At 45.6% G+C, this 17141-nt stretch overlaps 2 protein-coding genes across 4 annotated transcripts in view; both read right to left on the bottom strand.

The window, feature by feature from the left end:
* The window catches only part of prmt9 (protein arginine methyltransferase 9), a 176799-nt gene that overhangs the window by 83686 nt on the left and 75972 nt on the right, over positions 1 to 17141 (bottom strand). The gene's annotated exons all lie outside the window — the stretch shown is intronic.
* The window catches only part of nr3c2 (nuclear receptor subfamily 3, group C, member 2), a 69684-nt gene that overhangs the window by 19409 nt on the left and 33134 nt on the right, over positions 1 to 17141 (bottom strand). For all 3 annotated transcript variants that reach the window (XM_070989128.1, XM_070989144.1, XM_070989136.1), the window contains exons 3-4: positions 9335 to 9462; positions 220 to 336 (exon numbers count right to left, since the gene is read on the bottom strand). In XM_070989128.1, coding sequence (XP_070845229.1) covers positions 220 to 336; positions 9335 to 9462 — 245 coding nt within the window. The remainder of the gene's footprint in view (positions 1 to 219; positions 337 to 9334; positions 9463 to 17141) is intronic.

Genomic DNA, 17141 nt, shown 5'->3' with positions numbered 1-17141 from the left:
ACCTCCTGTAGATGCATTATGCATATTGTGCTTAGATATACTATACGCACGCACATACACGCAAACATCCTATGACTCAGCGTCCTCGGGCCGCCTGTGACTACAGCCAGACCTACTTTTCAATATCTGTAATTTCTCATAAGCAGAGCGAGGCTGACTCAAATGTCGCATCCGAGACACGTGACAGAGCAAATCTGTAACGAGGCCGCGACTCCTCACCTCCCAGGTTCATCCCGGCCTGGAGACACTTCCGTACGCGACATGCAGGACAGTTTTTCCTCCGGATCTTGTCGATGATGCAGTCATTTCTCCCGGCGCACAGGTAGTTGTGCTGACCTACAGGAAGACGAGACACGGGGTCAGTCGGCATATGCAGCTTGGCAAAGGACAACGGTGGTATTTTCAAAGCGGTGTGCATCAAAGAGCGAGAGAAAGGGGAAGATGAAGGAGGTTAAACTATGCAGCACTGAATAATACGTGTATACATTTGATTACATGAAGTAAATGTCTGAGTCTGTCTGTGACTGTTTGTAATGTAGGTCACCACAGGAAGCCGTGAAATGTCTGGCAGTATCAGAGATCTACGTTTCATGATTATTATCACTTTGAAAATGATTGAAATCGTGATTATTCCGCTCTCACATTCTACAACGCATGACTAATGGTGCATTTTACAGTATATGGCAAGAGGGTATTAATATTCGCTGGAACCAGGACACTGGCTGCAGCTAGACTATTCCTGACAGTGATGCTAACATGGCGAGAATCCCTCCTGCCTCCTGCCTAGCCCTTAGCTAAACCCAATGATCTCCCATTTCAGAGGCGCTTCCTTCCGCTCCACTAGTTCTTCACTGTACAGCTCCTCTCCTCCTCCTCCACTCCTCTCCTCCTCTACGCCTGCGTCTCCATCCCTCGTTTCTCCCTTTTTCCACACGTCCGCCAGCCTCAGAGCGCCATACGCCCACACACAGGCAGGCTCATGCTCGTGCACACGTACAGTCATTCACTCTCTCGCTCTCAAACACACGCACGCACGCGCGCGCACACACACACAGCCAAAGCTGCTCCACTTGGCAATTTAAAAAAAAACAAAAAAAACAAAAAACCTGCAAATGTTGTATCTGCTTTCACAAACAAATACACACACATGGAAATCACGACACAACCCAGATGGAGTGGTGTAGTGTGCTGTAGTGACCCCAGTGACCCCAGTGCATGGCTTAGCTCTCATCGGGCTGACGTTCAAACTGTCTGCGCATCTCAGAGTGTGTACATGCACATGTTTGCATGTCAGCGCATGTACACCTGCACGTTGGTTTATTTCTTCAGAAGAATGTGAGATTTCTGGCATCGAAGCATGAGCGCTGTTTACACGCAGTTTGCTCAAACATGTACATTCTTTGCATTGCCCTTGTTGCATCTACAGCGCAGTATTTGTATTTGTGTGTAGGACTGAGCAGAAGTTGTTTTCTGCGCGAGCAGGAGTAGTGCGCAGTGTGTCTGTCTGGCTGCTGCCAAAAGCCAAGGAACCGAGCTGCAGGAGGAGAGGCAGCAGCTGTAGCCCCACCACTATTTCTGGCTAAATCACATGACCGTTACATAAGCCCATTTTTCTTGCTCTAAAAAACAGTAAACTGCGACACAGGAAACACAACACAGCCATCCCCTTCCCCACCCCCCTTGTGCACGCGCGCACACACACACACACACACACACACACACACACACACACTCTCTCGCTTGGATAGGCCGGACCAAATGGCAATTCTGAAAACTCTGGAGCCTGCCTGTCAACTGTTTTGCTCATTCCCGTGAATCTTGTTAATAATTGTTAGAGTGAAATACACTTCATGAGACAGGCGAAGCGGTCGTCCGATGGTGTGTGTGTGTGCGCCGCTGAGTGTGTGTTCGAAAGGCACAGGGGTTGTTTATTCATGCACAGTGTGTGCATGCACTCACATGCCCTCGCGTGGCATGTTTACCTCTGAATATGTGCATTCGCTTATCAACCTGGCACGTGGCGGGCTTGCTGGTGAATGATACTTTTTCAGTCTTACCTTGGAAAAAAAAAAAAACTTCTTTCATCTCTTATGATTTATGAACTCATTTTGACTCATATTTCCATGAGCGTCTTACCCCAAAAATCCATAACTTCTGTTTTTACGGTAAAAGCGTTCAGGACTGCCAAAGCCCATCAAGATATTTTCATAAAGATTAAGATTCCTCAGATACTGTATTAAATTTGACATCACTCCTGTCTGCTGCTACAATGCATACTCTGTCAGCATTCTTCATTTAATGGAGTCCACTCACGTCTACTTTTAGCTAATGATCTCACAATCTGGCAACAACCCGCTGAGTAGTCTCTGCTGTCTGTCAGCTCCAGCATACATCACTTACGAGGACATTCTTCTGAAAGGGAAATACTCTCTCCTATGGGGACCCCACTTAACAAGAGAAATCTGCCCTGCTGTCCTCCCACCAGCACAGCTGATTTCCAAACAAAAGACTTGAGGCCTTCAACGTCCTTTAACCTGTCATTTTTAAACAGCAACTCGACGTAAGTGGTCAGACCCCTGATTGTGAAAATAGCCTCTCGGATACAGAAGCTGACTCACGTCAATAATACTACTGTGGTTCTCTGAGTGCCATTTAGCAGCGGCTGCAGATTTTCTGTGTTGCAAGCTCATACCACAGATGCAAGATGGCAAAACCACAACTCCAGAAAAGTTGGGACGCTGCGTAAAACAAAAACAAAACAGCATGTGATCATTTGCTGATCCCTCTGACATAAACTGAACTGCAAACAGCACAAAGACGATATATTTAATGTTGGGACAGGAGCGACTAAAGACTGGGAAAGATGTGGAACGCTCCAAATCATTCCACAGGTAAACAGGCTCATTGGTAACAGGTGAGAGGATCATGATTGGGTATGAAAGGGGCATCCTGGAAAGGCTCGAGCGAGGGTCACCACTTTGTGAACACATGATTGGATGAAAGATGTTACTGCATGGGCTGCCCGGGAACACTTGGTAAAACCGTCGTTAGTAAACACAGTTTGCTTGCAAATGACTCCATTCTGCTTTTTAATTTACGTGTCACACAGCGTCCCAACATTTCTGGAATTGGGGATTTGAAGGATGTGCTGAAATCTATGTCAGCCTCGTAGATTAATGCCATTCAATTATCCGCTCACAAAGCATTTGGTCAATTCTGTCATCGCCATTCATCAGTATTCATGCAACCGGAATGAAACAGCCAAAAAGAAAGAAAGCAAACGACCAAAAAACAGGCCTCTCAGAGACGTAATTGTTGTTACCACCGGGCCAGTGGTATGCAAATCACTGCTTTGCAATAGCTCTGCTACTCCAGTTCTTTGGACAACACACAAACAGCTGTGTTGGATGAGGCTCTACACAATTAAGTTTCCCTGTCTGGATCATTATAAAAAGAGGGTAGAAGTTAAAATAGGATGTAAATAGAAGCTGTTATTTTGTTTACTAATGTCTCCACTCCTATACTAATGTGCTATATCTCAGTTGTCCTGTGCATTTCCTCCTCACAAAGACTTCCCCATCTGCTGCCTTTGTACATAATGCGTTTAGTCATTATAGGCCTCAATATGGTATTTGGAAGTGTCAAACGCACAAAAGCAGCCAGTTATGGCAGCAAAAAAAAAAAATCAAAATCCATCTCACAGTACTCTCATCTACAGCACTGCGCCAGTTGTTTCAAGACATTTGGATGTTAATTGGTAAAATTAAAACATTTGTATGGTCTTACAACAAGAGGTTAAAAACACATTTGACTTTCTTGCAGATGAAATAAATCAATGAGGGTTTGCTGCGAACTCTCTCACTCTCTCACAGGGTTACAGCAGAAATGTCTGCTCCTCTGCACCTCATCAAAGGACATTACTTGAATGTCTATCTAAAGGATTGAAGTCATTCCAGTCGATGCTGCTTGTACAATATGGACCTACTACTTTACTTACATGTGATTTTTATGTATAGGTCAAATGCATTTGACATATGCATGTACAGCAGTGTGCAGTATGCTAAGCCTATGAAAAAAGACAAAAATGATGTCACAACACTGCAGCACTGTATCTTTAACAAACCAATCATCAGCGAAGACGCAGATAAAACCCATCAGATTGCCGCTGCTTATTTGGTTGAGCACAAAAGGTGTAACCCACCGACTGCACTGTGTCCTTTTTGCATTGATGTCAAAGAACAAAGGTATCACCAGGGAGCAGGAAGAGATGGAGGTCAGATTATACCCACTGGAGAGCCGTCGGGCCTGCGGGTCAGCCCAGGCCAGGGGAACTGAAGGCAGGGAGGAAGTAGCGTGTGCATGTGAGTTATATCATCACGCATGCAACCAAACACCAGCATACCTGTTACTGTAAGAAGAGGCTCAATAGGCAGGAAAAATGCTGTGAATACTGTATAGCGTAGTGCTGCAAAGACTAGTCAGCTGACTAAGATTTTAAGTCATTTTTCAAGCAGAAATGTCAAACATTTGCTGGCTGCAGCCTCTCACACATGAGGATTTGCTGCGTTTCTCTGTTTTACATCACTGTAAGCTGAATACATTTACACTGTGGACTGCTGGTCAGATAAAACAAGCCATTTGGAAATATAAATATAGCTTCAGGAAAGGTGTGAGTGTCATTTTCCAGGTGAAAAAAAAAACAAAAACTGGCAGGTGTGCTGTAGAACTCATCATCAGTTGCAGCCTTGGTGCACTGCATGCCCTTGTGTCTATTTTTAAAGCAGTAAGGACTTAAAATGCACACGCGTACTGTAAGAGTAAATGTATCTGGGTTGCATTAGAGAGACCCTTCCTCAGCTGCATTCTCAAGCCCAAATGCCTATTAGCAATGTGGGTCACACACGGACTTACAGTAAGCTTTACAGATTAAATTTCTACCTAATGCTGCTCACCTGAACTCCTCTTACTGCTTAACAAGAAGTGTGTTCATGCGTGTTCACATGGGAAGTTCGCTCGCATGTGTGTTGTATGCAGTTTCTGACAAAAGCAGCTCTGATGAGCTAAATGGCTTCACTCCAGCTGCTGTTACATGAGCCTCTCACACACAACCTGAAGCGTTCACCCCGGCGCCGGAGCCGAGAGGGACGCGATTGGACGGCAGAGCTGCCAGTCAGAGCATAAGCAGTGCGAGCCTTGTCCTCAGATGACCTCTCCCACAGAGGCGGTGCCGAATAATAGGTTTTTGGATTGACACCAGCGCCATGGAAACCATGGCCCAGTCACATTGCAGAGCGCAGTGAGAGCATAACAAGGTTGACTAATGTCTCCGTGAACCCCTCAGTTCAATAAGAGAGCAGCAAAAACAGCTCGTGAGCTAAAAGCAGGGCCTAGTATTTTCACAAAGAGCAGACATGCCAAGCCACTGATGACATGTGAATAATAAGCTAGCGTTCAACTCCTCAAATGTGCTCCACATGGAGCCGTTTATTGAGCGCAGCTGTCTTGTATCAACAAACTAGTCTTCAGCGGAGCGGCTGCAGGAGAGAGGCACATACGAACGCGTTCAGCTATTTCCACATTTCATTACTCATGATTACGTGTATTTACAAAACTATTGTTTTGTGTCAGAAAGCTTTTTTTCCCCCGCACAGGGCAGGATAAACGTTTACACCGAGGAATTTATTCATTTCAGCAGAGCCTAAATTGGCTGCAAATTTTCTTCTGACAGTTGAGGCAACAGTAGGAATACAGCTGCAAAACCAGAGCGCTTCATAAAAGTTATTACCCCTCTTGTGTTTGTTGACTGTACAGCATCTAAAACGTGAGCGTAAATACGACGTGTGCCTGTGAGAGCTGCCACACTGTACGCTAAGAAAAACTGGATGGCTTGTGGTGAGCAGGAGAGCAGGTGGACGAGTGTTTCTCCCAGGAAATAAGCGTTTGTGCATGCGGATGCTTGAAGAATGAACCGAGGGCATTTGGGAAAGATCACAGCCAGACGTAATTTAGTATTTCTATATGCTTCCCTGGACCGTGGCTGTAAACTTTATCGCGTACAGTTGGCCGTGCCTTCTGGTAGATATGACAAAAATGAAGTTGAATGAAGAGTCGTGCTCTTGAGGGGGACTGTAAGTGCACAGATTTGGACAGTAAAAGGCCCATGTGGCCAGTAGATATTCCAAACAGATGGTCCAAATGTAGACTTAAAATGTAGACTTCACAGAATAACTGTGCCAAGCTCTGGTGATGTAAAATAAAGCTACCTATCGGCGGCTCGCTGCCTTGGATGGAGGGGGAAGCAGACCCTCCACAGTCAGACCATTTCGTCTGATTTGTTGACGACTCCAGAATGCTAACTAGCTCTGTAGTAAAGGGCTGTGAGCCAGTTAGTCGTCTAATGAGCTACAGCCGACCGAAAAAGTTGTGTCCCTCGAGGCAGGCGGTGCCAAAAGAAATTAAGCATGGGCTGGATTATTCCCCTCGCACAGATGCCCACTCTCTGCAGTCTTCTTTTATATCTCACACGCCGAGTCGAAGTTTTTAACTTTGAGAGGAAAGAGGAGGAGAAGGAGGAGGAAACAGAGGCAGAGGGGAGGAGTGAAACGTCTCCTCACGTCCTGACTTACACCTCTCCGGCGCTCAGTGCTGACACATCGCTTTCCATCCCTCTCCCCGTTTCTTACTCCCTCTCTCGGCTCCTCCTCTCTTCATCTCTCTGTCTGCGTCTGACTTTTTCTTTGTCCTTCCTCCCCCCTCCCCTCCTCCCTCCCCTCCTCCCTCCCTCGCTGTATCTGTTTCACTGTCCTCTATCTCTCTTCACTTTGCAAAATCCTTCTCTCAGTGTTTTCATCCTTCGCCTCCGTCCGCCACGCCTTCCTCTTTCCACCTCAGCAGCAGCTGTGGAGGGGTCAAGTGAGGTAACGGCTCGCTTCGCACATCAGGAGGGCGTCCACGTCGCACGCAACCTTGATGACATCACACCACTGTACGGGTTGCCCTTACTGCGCTTTTGGAGTTTGCACAAGCTGTTTGGCAGCGCAGAGACGCTCATAGAGAGGTTTGAGAGTACAGAGCGCAGGTTTAAAAGGCGCCACACAATCAATGAGTGGTGTAATCGTACATCATATGAGAGACAAACCGGGTCTTGGTGGTGTAATCACAGAGCTCTTCAGAGTTCACCTGACCGACTCTCACGCAAAGTCAGATTTTAAGCGTCTGCCGCCGGCGCTCCGCTGGCCACGCTTGAAGCCAGAATGACTGCATGTCTGATTCAATAACCCCAGATGCATAATCTGGTTTCAGGTCTCCGTAATGACGCTGCGTTATTATCATCAAATTAAGGCATGATTTGATTGGAAATGGGAGCAATTCACCTAAAACACCTAAAGGCCCCGATTGGCTGGCCGGCGGCCATGTTTGCCCTCTTTCCCCGACGCCTGCACTCGGTCCATAAGCGCGTGTTTTGCATTCAAACACTCATCCTAATGAGTTAGGCCAACGCCTCGGGCAACAGGCACAAAATGAAAAGCACATTATGGCTGCTGTTGATTTTCCCCCAGCTAAATATAACATAAAAGGCTGCTGTGGGAGAATTACCTCCTGGATGTTTATTTTTTCATGATGTGCCACTCAACTTGGTCACAGTCTATAAATGAAATGTTTCAAATGTTCTCTGTCATTTTAATGATCATTTTGAGAAATATAAATACCGAGAAGGTCTGCTGGGATTAAACAGTAGCTTGTTACATAAAGCAGTGTAGCGCAAATAAAACTATTGGTTAATAATTCTTGCAGTAAAAGTATTCGGGCTGCGTGCGGCTTTCCACCGTGTGCTTGTCTGAGGGAGCCTTTCAGACTCTCTGACAGCGGTTACTGTATTTGCACACGTGAACATTTCCCAGCTGGAAAAGCTGTAAGCATGTACCACAAAATTCAACTTACTTGGCATCAGGTGCTCGTACAGCTGTCGATGAATTGAGCAGAGCGCCTGCCAACAATTCTGAGCGCCAAAGTTGTCAGTGAAGGTGAAATTATTTGATAGTGACAGAAACAATAGCGATGATCACTTTTGGCGTAACACGATATGAATAACAGCTAATACTAGCACAGCGCTGCACTAGTGCTAGCACAGACTTGTGCTAAACGCTAAAATGACAGATGAGTTTCCTCTTTTTAAACGCTCAGTGGAAGAAAAGCGCCACAGCCAAGAGAGCTCGCTCGACCCACTGCAATAACAGAAAGCATGTGGATAAATGAAAATAAACAGCTTCCACTTTGACAAAGCACAGTTCTGAATCTGTGAAAACACTGCACACCTTAAGAAACGCAGCACAAAGAAATATAGAAAACACAAGGAAATACAGACGGATGACACAGAAACATACAAAGGACAAACACTCAGACTGCACGGATGTGATATTACAGGAGATCCAGTGCACCTAGCTTCAGTTTTTACTAAATATGAGCGTGTTGTTTCTGTATTAAGTCTAAAGTGTTTCTTGAGTTCCTCTCCTGGCACCGATTAAACGCCTAGAAACTCATCTCTGTTCATTAAAACTACATATTTAGACGTTTTTTTTTCCTTGAAACACCCCCCCTCGTGCTTTAAAATGGCTTAGATGTAACTCTACACCTTTGCCTTCGTTCAGAACGTATTCCCGCCTCCGTCTCCGCCCACACCGCCGCCGCTCGCCTGCAGCCCAGCGTACCTGCTCAACTTCAACTCTACACGCAAAACCCTGCTTGTTGTCTGTTTGGCTAGCTACAGCGCGCTACACAGCGGCAAGTGGGAGTAATTCGGTCGCGCATGTTCCAACCGGAAACCGAAGAAGAAGAGCGAGCTGAACAAGGTCGCCTGCAAGTTGATGTGTCAGAATTAGGGCTGTCAAAATCGGGCAACAATGACATTTGAGTTTTTGTGTCCGTGTGACTAATGGAGACAATCATTTTTTAAGTTTTTCCAGTGTTGAACGAGAGCGCGCAGTCATGAAACGTGCTGCAGTGTAATCAATGCATGTCTGTCACTGACAGCATTATGGAAAAATAACACCTGATCAGTGCAGCGATGTATTTTATGTATCACTGTGCAAAGCTAGAAACATTACGGTAACAGATAACATGAGCTGTGGGGTCTTGGGATTGGCTCTTCAGGTATGTGATGTATGAAACCCTGGCTGTCTGAGTTTATGCGTCTGTCATTGGTCCACAGCAGTTTGACTGCTCATTTCGCTGCTGGCGTGTCTTGCAGCCTATAAAAAAACATCCCATTGACATGTTAACAAGGTTAAAAACTTCAGGGGGTGACGTCTCGCTCGAGCGTGAGTTCATGCCATACCTTCCACGGCTCTTTTGAAGAAGACTTTGCAGCTTCCACACGTCACGACACCGTAGTGGCAGCCTGATGCCTCGTCTCCGCAAACCAGGCATACTTTGGCCGTTGACGACGGTTGTCTCAGCGGTGAGCTGAAGGGACACACAAACAGACACACACTTGAGTTTTCAGACCAGACATAAATCAACAACGAATTTTCAAAAGTCAACAACAAAAGCCAGGGCAGCCTGTCTCGTTCCTAACAGCGCTACAGCCCGGTACACATTGTGAAACATTCTTGGGTTTTACGACCCACAGTGCAGTGGCAGCGAAATGTGGCTGGCCATAAAGATGTCTGCCAGCCGAGAGAGGAGGGCTTTGGACTGGACTGATTTATAGCATCACCAGGCTCACAAAGATGACAGTGACAGAATTATAGAGGAGATTATTTAAATTCAATAAGCAGAGAGACACAGAGCAGGGTGTCAAATTTAAGTAGGATCCAAAACACTTGTCCCCTTCTCTGGCATAAAGAGTGAGAGGACTGGAAGAAGTTTAAGAGTGGCCAAAGATAACAGAAAGGCTGGCAGATCAAAGACTGCACTGTGTAAATGTGTAAAGTGTGTAACCATTCGGGTCAAAGGTCAAAGGTGAGACTCAGTACCGCATGTGTGCCGTGCCGTACGTTTCATGGCACGCCGTCATTATACACTCTGAGCTGCAACCAACAGGCGACAAAACTGATGACAGGCTGCAGCAGTCCAAAGCATTGTTTACTTTGGCATCATTCGCTGCTTTCGCTGCTGACGGATTTCTACATTTACATGACCATTAAAGCTCAGGGAGTACAGCGCGTTCTGACTGATGCAGTGCTAAATGGGATGATTAGTTAAGAGATGCGGGAGGTGTCAAAGGTAATGGATGATGTCTGTGTGCAGTCGATCCAGGTAGGACAGAAAGACGCTCAAAGCAGTTTACTACCATGTTTTAAGACCTGAAAAGGACTCAAAGTCCACACAAAGTAGGGCTGGACAACATGGCCTAAAATCCATATCAAGCTTAACGATCAGATTTAACTCGATGATCATAAATGCAACGATAACTATTTCTTAGAACATCTTGTTTTGTTGCACTGTTTAATTACAGTCTGACCAGTGAAAGATCTCTGGCTGCGGCAGCTTTATATATTCACAGACATTTATTCAAAACTGCAATATGAGTACATTTAGGCTGGCGAGACATTTCCAGAGTTTCGTAAATTCTATTTACTGTCAATACAGAGTGACAGAGCAAGTGCACAGCGTGAGCATTAAAGCTCGACTCATGAATCCACAGGCCGATATTATCGGATGTCACTTCCTACAGATGCTGCATATCAGTATTGACATACATGTAAGACAACATATTTTGCTTTTGAGCTATAAGATATCCCAACAAGTATACACAGATTCTTCTTGGTCGCGATTTGAGAACTAAATTTAAGGCTTCCTTATCAAAAACTCAAAACTCAACATATGCATTGGCTTCAAAAATTCCAGTAGCAATTGAGCTCTTGTCAGTACCCAAAATGTAGATCAGATGCTAAGCTACGTGTTATAAGATATATACATATATATGTGGCTAACCAAGCTCAGTGTGGTGCCAAACATGATGTGGTTTCATCAGTTTGCAGAGCAAGCATTCCCTATGGATGAGGTGGCGTGCACGCACATGACATACAGCTGAACGGCGTGAGTGAAATCTGAATGCGCCCATTAAATCAGGGTATGCTACTTATTTATGCTACTTATTACTGGAATGACACAGTCAGTTGGCTCTCACATACAATAAAAAAATTCACATTAGCCTTCTGAGTGGATTAAAAGCTTCGTTTGGTTCAGGTTAGGTTGACACACGTGGAAAAATTAGTATGATTTTTGATTTTTTCTCGCCGTCGTGTACACACGCACAAAGAACACGGCACGTAGATGGGTACAAAGAGAGAACACCTTGTATCAAAACATTAAAAGTGGCCTCAGCTTCCCCTTCTTTTCTGTGCTAATTACCTCTCTCCCATCTCAATCAATAACATGCAAGGTGATTGTCTGGTTAACATTCTCCTTACATCCTTCATCAAACCAGCTGCCAAGCCCTCTCTCTCGCCTCCCCGGTCTGTCTCTCTACCTCGCTCTCCCTCTCTCACGCACACACATTTCCTCCAGGGGACGAGCTGGAAAGGGGTACAGCAACAGCACACTCAGATACAATCAGGACCACTGATCTAATTCCCTCTTGTCCATCTACACACACATTCAATTTGTTAGGACGCTTAGAGGAGTCTCTGGTGAGGTGTTTGTCTGACTAGATCTTTCTGGCACCGGGCCCCGTGGTTTCAGCTAATGTGAGTGTGAGTGCCGTGTCTGTGCGCATGCACAAACCCAATCCGTGTCAAGATGTGTTTTTCAACATGTTAATCGACTGAATATTCCCCATACGTTGGCCTTTTCACACCGTTACAATGCAGCGTTAACAAGAGGACGAACCTCGGCGAGAGACGCAGCCTCAGAGCACGAGCGGCGCGTGAGAGTGTGCTTCTAATATCCAGTCGGTGGTCAAACCTTTAACAGCGCGGCGCATTAAAACCTTGTCGCTGCGTGCCAGCCTGCCTGCCTGCTGGTCCACCAACAAGGTGACTTCCCCTCCCTCAGAGAAGTATATAGGTCATTCACTCTCTCTGCTTATGAAACCAGAGCAGACGGGCCAGGCTGCAGTGACTGTGCACCAACGGCTGCCAGTAGCCCAAAACTAAACATGAGCTACCAGACATACCCAAATCAGGCTGTTTCAGCAAAGATGTTAGCCTACAGTTTGTCAGCACACAGGATGCGCAAGAACAATGGTGCAAATAGTTTAAATGAGCTAGAGAGGATAAGCAAATGACACACAACAAAGGTCTCCAGTCAGAAGCGAAAATTGGGACGTTGTGGCTAAACGACGGCGAGACCACGAGGAGAAACCAAATGAATTTCCTTTTTGTTTGGCTTGTCACTTTCAGAGCTTAAAATACTCTGAGGTTGCACTTCCAATCCGTTCCAGTGAAGGTTTAAATGAAGATGTAACACTGGAAGTAACGCCGTGACGAGACCGGCAGTTCAGCCTGTTAATTCCTGCGTGCAGAACCTGGTGCTGCCCTTCATCTCGAGTGCAGAAGAAGCAAAGTCGTAGTTAAAGCAGTACAGATGTTGATTTTAGGAAACTGCAATGCAGAGAACAACACATAAAAAAACCTAAACATCAAAAAAAATAAAAAAGTTCTGCAGTTGTGTGCAGGCTACTTCTGTGAACTGGGACTGGGACTTTTTTCTTGACCCCTGTCTTCTCTATTTCTGGGTACAGTCTCAGACTAACTCAATGGGACTGGCTGCACAGATCAAAGGTCTCATTCTTCGCTCCAGTTGTTGCTTTTTTCCCTTCCTACAGAAACCCCAGGGCAGCGCTTTCATTGTTTTCAGTGTCCTTTCATCTTTAAAGATAACACACAAAGCTAACAACTGATTTAGTTGCTGTTTATTTCCCATGAGGATACAGATGAGTGCGAGTACACACTGCCTGTTTCTTCCCACCAAAATGTACAAGCAGAAATTTGTATCTCTTACTGAGGCTCGCTGCCCTCTTTGCTGCTTCCCAGACCAACGTGCTGCTTAGAGAAGACATTAATGAAATGCCAAAGGAAAGAAATGTGAGAGCTCGGAGGCAGGCGAAGCCCACTGTGCCCACTAAAATGTGCGAGGACCAAACCGCAAGACAGATGTTTGGGCTCAAATTGGCCTCACGCTTTTCTACAAGTAATTCTGCTGTCACACCGGGAGCATTCTCCGAATGGTTCAAATATCTCCACCCTCTCTCAGCTGTGGAGGGAATGCTAAATCAGCTAACACCAGAAGGAGCGGCCAAAGATTTATCAGAATCCGGAAATGTTGACTTGATAATCACAGCGGGGACTTGAGGGCCTGAGTTCATAACCCACATTAACCGTAAACAGATCAATAATGCAGAAAAGGTCAGAAATCATCAGAGCGTGGCATAAAATGGAACTATTAGTTGCCATAATTCCAACAGGGGGGATGACTCCAACCCGATCCCTAACCCTTCAAGAGCTGTATCTGTAGTCCAGAAATACTTTGTTACAGATGCATCTTGGTCTGGTCTGGGGTGTTTCTTCAGCAGCACAGAAGCTCCTGAATAATCACGGGAATATTACAGGAATACTACAGGCAGCAGTGCGTCTATATGATGCTCTCTCCTCTGCGACGACACGCTGCTACTCATCACTGGGATCCTGAAGGTGACACCACGCGAGAGAGCATATAGGCCACAATATAGCACAGAACTGAGTATTTATAGTACAGGATAGTTAAAAGAGCGGCAGACAAAAGGGCGGGCAGCCACGTGGATTTATCAACACACAGCGCAGTTAGGCTTGGTCGGGGCTGTAGAGCCTAACCCGCACAAACCTCAGTCAGATAAGGGATCAGTGAGTCAGGCAGGCTAACATATTCAACCAAACAGTCCCTCCACCCCGCACTCTCTCCAGTGGACGGAGAGGAAGGATAGCAGGTTAACGAGGGGGATGCATTTTGGTCATTTTGCTACCAAGAGGGATGGCAACCCCCCTCAGTCACCTACTGGTCATAGAAATGGGGCATGAAGTGAAAGAAAACTGGCAAATTAGAGATAACGGCGCCGTAGTTATTCTGAGGTTATGAAGATAACATCGTTATGGGTGAATAATGGGCCGTGAGACGGCTGTATGACAGACGACAGCAGGGCCCACGTGGTAAGAATGAACCCTGTGACCCACATACTATAAGTACATTAGCATGACAGAGTCAGTAAACAAGCAGCTGAACTACCGGGAGAGTTCTGTTGAATAGAAAAACAAGTCCTCACGATGCATGCAGCGCTGTCTGCTGCAAACACACGCACACTTGTGTACTTTACTGTATTTACACCGCTGCAGAGCCATCCGCCCACTGTAAAGATAAATTTGTGTGTGTGTGTTTGAGTAGACACACCGACTCGCTCATTCTAGAGGCTGTTATCACAGGGATAGTTCAGACAAGTACCACAGCCTCCCTGAACCTGCCCCTCATGAAAGAGAAGCATCCTTGACTCTGCAAAAGAAAAAAACACACAGCTTCCCCAGTACAGTACCTCTCTACAGTCTGGCCTACAATATTTATGTAATGCATACCTTGGCATGCTGAAAAACCTTAAGCTAGACCAGTTCAAAGAATATTTATGTAACACGCAACTTGGCATGTTGGGAAGGTAAAGGTAGATTCGTTTAAACAAGCTGAGGGAGATGTAGAGGAAGAGAAAGAGGACAAAATGGCTTACATAACCATGAGCAGACAGTATAAACATTAGGTTGACACCCACTCACCGCCTCTCAAAGGGAGAGAGGTCTTATGGGTAGTGTTAGAGAGCCACCAGGGATTTATTTTTCCTGGGGAAGGTGACCCTGGCATTGGGCAGAGTACCTGAGCACACAGAAATATGAGATTTCCTCTTTGTCAGGCTTGCGTTACACTTGTGTTAAGGTTACAGTATAATCTGCTCTGACTGGCTGCCACTTAGGGTTAAGAAAGAAAAAAAAATCCTAACCGTGAAATCTCGTACATGAGGGTTTCGCACATTCCGGTTTGGAGAAACAGTCACTTTTCCTCTCAAAGTTGAGAATTTTGCTTGCATTTTCTGGTAAAATACACTCGATAAAGACTTAAAATGCAGGCAAATGAGGCGATTTAGCCATCAAATAAAACGCAGTTCACTGCAGAAATGGCAAATTTGCTGTCTGATGGAATCTGGTGTCCCGGCTGTGATTGCATTCCTTGTTTTAAATTCCAAGCTGTTGTGTTGTCTCCCATCCAAGGCTTATGCCTACAAACTTTAAGTGACCTTCCCCACAACGGCGAATCACCATCATCTCTCTCCTATAAATCCACTGTTTTGAGTGTAAACAAAGAAATGAGACAAGTCACGGAAATGCACGCACGCACACACACGCGCACACACACACACACACACACACACACACACACACACACACACACACACACACACACACACACACACACACACACACGCACACACACGCACAAAGCCCTCTTCAGGGAGCTGATAGAGGTCTACGGGTGGAAACAGACTTCAGTATCATTTCGATCTACGCGCAGCCTTCAGTTTGTGCCCTGCGTGTCTGAAGCTGTACCTGTCTTTACCTTTAAATGACACAAACCGACTTCACAGCCGCTCTGCTGACCTTTCACCTTTCCTCCAGCTGCAGCTGACTGACCTGGAGTCTGACTCAGACGCTGGGTCCCTTTAAGGCAGCAGGAGTTTCACTGAGACTAACTAACCAGACCTGTTTGATGATTTAACTTCTAAATCATTCACTGTCACTCGTAGTGTACGAAATTAATCACCTGAGATATTTTGGCTGAGTGGTAAGGCATGCAGGCATGATTCTCAGGGAGATGTGGCAGGGTGTTATTATCTTGTGGGTACGATTATCGTAGCTGGAAACTCCCGTAATTCATGCTTGTCAGGCACAGTGAAGACCCGATCGCATCCATGCAGTATAAAATTAGCCGGGTTCGATCAGCGCTTCTGTGTGGGACGACATACTGACGCTTTTTCTTACTTTTCAAACTGCACACAAAAACTTGAAATTCTGCTTTCTGCAAAACGCCACAACTAGAAAAATAAAGAGTTCCTATGTAGTTTATGGGGTCAACACGCCCACTCGTTCATTTCTGACCGTACGCAGTCCGCAGAGTTCATTTACACACAAAGCATGAGCCAGGCCAAAGATCTCCGAAGCTGCAAGGAGCTCAATTTAGACAAATCTTGCCTCTGAGCTCTGGAAACTCATGCAAGGCTGAGAAGAAGGTTTATGGGTGTAAATCCCACATGTTAGCTCGGTTACCTCAAGAGAGTTCTCCATTTAGAGATTTTCAGAGCTGGAAGTGGACAAAGCATCTAACACCTAGAAAAAAGAAATTAACTCAAAACAACAGCCCTGCCAAAAAAATAAAAATGCACATATGACACAAACACATTATAATACAAAAGAGCACAACTACAGCCTTTAGGATTCTTAATTCGTCCCCATGAAAACAACCCTGCTATTCATTTCTGCAGCTCCGGAGCAGCCTCAACAAATCTCCTCTGCACCATTGTTTTGATCGGCTGCGACAGAGAGTCTTTGCTGCCTTGGAGAAGTTAGGTTCTCATGTGGCGCTCGCACTGATGTGTTGCTGATACCCAAAGTTTCTGTTTTTAGCACCAAGTTTCCAAAATCCTTTGCTGAAAACAGAGACAGCTGGGAACACAATTCAGCTGACATGTTGAGAAATGCAGTATATTGTTGGGCATCAGGTTGATTTCCAGGCATGGGAAATCGAGAAACAATGCAAACAAGAGGCCGGTGATAAACACAGTGTTCAACACATGAAGGAACATGAAATACCAGCTCAGCGACTTAAATCACATTTCCCTCCTGAACATAAACCTACATGATAACAACAAAAACAAGCACGGTAGATGGCTTAAATCTAACTAAATACACATAAAGGAGGCTGTTTTCACCACCTTTGTGAAACATGGCTCCAAACGTACTCTAATCTAGCTAACTGCCACGAACATAAACACAAGTGGACCACTTCAAAGCCACGCTGCTAAAACTGGTTTTGTTACAGACCCAAATCCTTTGATTTCAGTGGCATGGCTGAACTCTAGACCTGGCCTCCCCTGGTGTTCATATTTCAACTCTACTCGCTGCTTGCTTTGC

This window comes from Chaetodon trifascialis, chromosome 2 (assembly GCF_039877785.1).
Source record: "Chaetodon trifascialis isolate fChaTrf1 chromosome 2, fChaTrf1.hap1, whole genome shotgun sequence".
NCBI classification, from domain to species: Eukaryota; Metazoa; Chordata; class Actinopteri; order Chaetodontiformes; family Chaetodontidae; genus Chaetodon; species Chaetodon trifascialis.
Note: the sequence above shows the minus strand (reverse complement) of the source record. Positions and strands in the feature narration are given on the sequence as shown.